The sequence below is a fragment of the Lolium perenne genome, chromosome 6 (genome assembly GCF_019359855.2).
Source record: "Lolium perenne isolate Kyuss_39 chromosome 6, Kyuss_2.0, whole genome shotgun sequence".
In the NCBI taxonomy this organism is placed as follows: Eukaryota; Viridiplantae; Streptophyta; class Magnoliopsida; order Poales; family Poaceae; genus Lolium; species Lolium perenne.
Window position 1 is genome coordinate 26152754 of NC_067249.2, and position 2491 is coordinate 26155244.

The window sequence follows — 2491 nt, forward strand, 5'->3', positions numbered from 1 at the left end:
CGCCAACCGTTTGGAGAAAGTATAGTGGTCAAGTTGTGATGTTTGTCCTATTTGCAAACATGTAACTGAGTCGGTGGGCCACCCTTTTGTCATGTTTTGTTTCACCAAAAGGCTTTGGGGCCTCATAACTGATTTGCTTCGCCTTCATTTTATCGACCTCCAGCCTTCATCACCCTCCTCACATCGTGGGAAAATTGGAATGAACGAAATGCCCGGGTATTAAAAAAAACAAGCAAGCACCAACACCGGTCATTCTACATAATATAAAATATGAATCGAAACTTTGGGTTTTAGCAGGCGCTAAGGACATGAGAGACTTGATGACGGGAGAGTAGGACGTTTTGGTCGCTTTACATTCTTGTAAAACTTGTATCTTAATTAATTGAATAGTGCAAAGCTTTTGCTCTCGTTTAAAAAATTGTACTATTGCAAGATAATAGATCGCTATATATGGTTATAAAACATTTTTTTACAAAAAGGGGATAACTCTAGTCTCTGTATTGATTGTGCATATAGCCATACATTATGAAAAATTAGGCAACATCAACGACATCGAACAAAGTCGACCAAGAAATTTTCATCCCGAAATCGAGCTTTGAGCCACCATCTTGAGCAAAATCAAGATGCAGGCGCAACAACATTACTATCATCACTTGAGTAGCTAACGACGCCCCCTAGGTAAGAGGAGATACTGAAAGTTATCTCTGACCACGCCCGTGTTGTTTGTTAAACTTGGTCGTCCTATAGAATATTTTTCCGTTGAGGACGACAATACGATCTGTAAGCTCTTCATGTAGGAGTTGTATCATCTGATGAGTAGTTAATCGCACCAAATTCAGCTACCAGCTTGTCACTGAAGGGCAGCGCGCACTGAAGGGCAGCGCGCCAGGCGAGCAGGGCAAGCCGTCGATCGCCGCCGGCACGAGGCTCTCCCTGTATAGGCCCCAGCAGGGCTCATGGCGGCCGTTATCGCCGCGACGGAGCACGCGCATCGTCCTCTTCTCCTTGACGTCGTAAAGCGTGACCCAGCCGCCGACAGTGAAGAGGACGAGCACGTCCCCCTGGAGCGCCGCCACGGCCTCTCCGTAGTACGGCCTGTACTTCACGCCGTAAGCCGGCACCTTGGCCGCCGCGGGCAGCTCCACGCGAGCGTGGTGCGACCACCTCTCGCCGGCGTAGTCGTCGAGGGACCAGATGTCCAGGTACGGCCACTCGCCCATCGCCGACGCGGCGAGCGTCCCACGCATGTCGAACAGGTTGATCAAGTGGTCGGGCACCGTGGCGGCGGCGGGCGGCATCGGCATCTTCCGGAACGTCTCGGCGACGGTGTCGAAGGTGAGCATGGCGGGGGAGTTAGTGCCGGTCCACGGGTGGCGCGCCCAGTGCAGCGTCCCGCCGACGTCGACGCCGCAGGGCGGGAAGGCGTGGTTCCCGCGGAAGCCTGCGAAAGGGCCGAGGCGCCGTGGCTGGGCGGTGCCGGTCGAGAGCACGTAGTGCACCGGGGGGCAGCGGACGATGCGTTCGCCGTCGTCGTCGTCGTCGTAGGGGCACGGGTCGTGGACATGGCCCTCGTACTTGTAGACGCGTTCGGTCGAATCGTAGTACTGGCGAGGTGGGATCTCCATTGCGAAGCACAGCACGCGGTGCTCGCCGGATGGACGGTGGAGGTAGAAGCCGGACGGCAGGACCCACATGCACGGAGTGGGCGCGAGCGCCGGAAACCTCGCGCACTGCCGCGTCGCCGGGTTGCAGATGACAAAGCTCTCCTTGGCCACCGAGAATAGCAGCAGCCCGTCGCATGAGGCGGAGTACTCGAGAAGGCGCCCGTGGTCTAGGAGGCGCCGGCAGCCGTCGACGCCGTCGAGTGGGACCCTGTCGATGGCATACTCGCGAATGCCGCGGCGTCTCGGGTACAGGATGACATCGAGTGGCCGGCGGAGAGAGTAGGCGGCAACGAAGGAGGCCGAGGTGGCGGCGTGGCGCCACCGCTTGCAGACGGCGCGGGAGCGGAGAACGGACCTGGGCGGAAGGCGCACCAGGATTTCCGTCAGCACGTCGTCGTTCAGGTCGTCCGTTCCCAGCGTCATCGCGGGCGCGGCGTACGAACTTTCGACACTGGACTAGTGCAAATTAGATCTCTGCCTGTGATCGAGTAAGTTTGCCCCGGTCAATCGTACTATATACGGATACATATTTTGTCCGATCGAAGCGGTTTCGTGTAAGTAACCGAGTCGGAGACACTTGCATCGATCGGAGGATGAGAGAGCCATGAAAGCTATCAATCTCGGCGGACTTACTTGGGCCATTGGATCGCCTACCGACCAAGGTTTTGGGTATGTTTGACAAAAATCTGGGAGGGGAACTGAGATTTTTGAAAATACCGTCTGGACCAGATTCTCAAACGAAATTTGAATTTCAAACTGAAATGTTTCTAAATATTTTGAAAATAAGGTTTGGAGGAGAAAAAAGTGAAAGATTCGAACAAATAAGT

At 54.7% G+C, this 2491-nt stretch overlaps 1 protein-coding gene across 1 annotated transcript; it reads right to left on the minus strand.

Moving 5' to 3' along the window:
- Positions 1-839: 839 nt before the first annotated feature.
- On the minus strand, positions 840-2087 carry LOC139832324 (F-box/LRR-repeat protein At2g43260-like). The gene has a single exon (XM_071822059.1). It carries the CDS (start codon positions 2085-2087, stop codon positions 840-842), a length of 1248 nt encoding a protein of 415 aa, XP_071678160.1.
- Between the last annotated feature and the right edge of the window lie 404 nt (positions 2088-2491).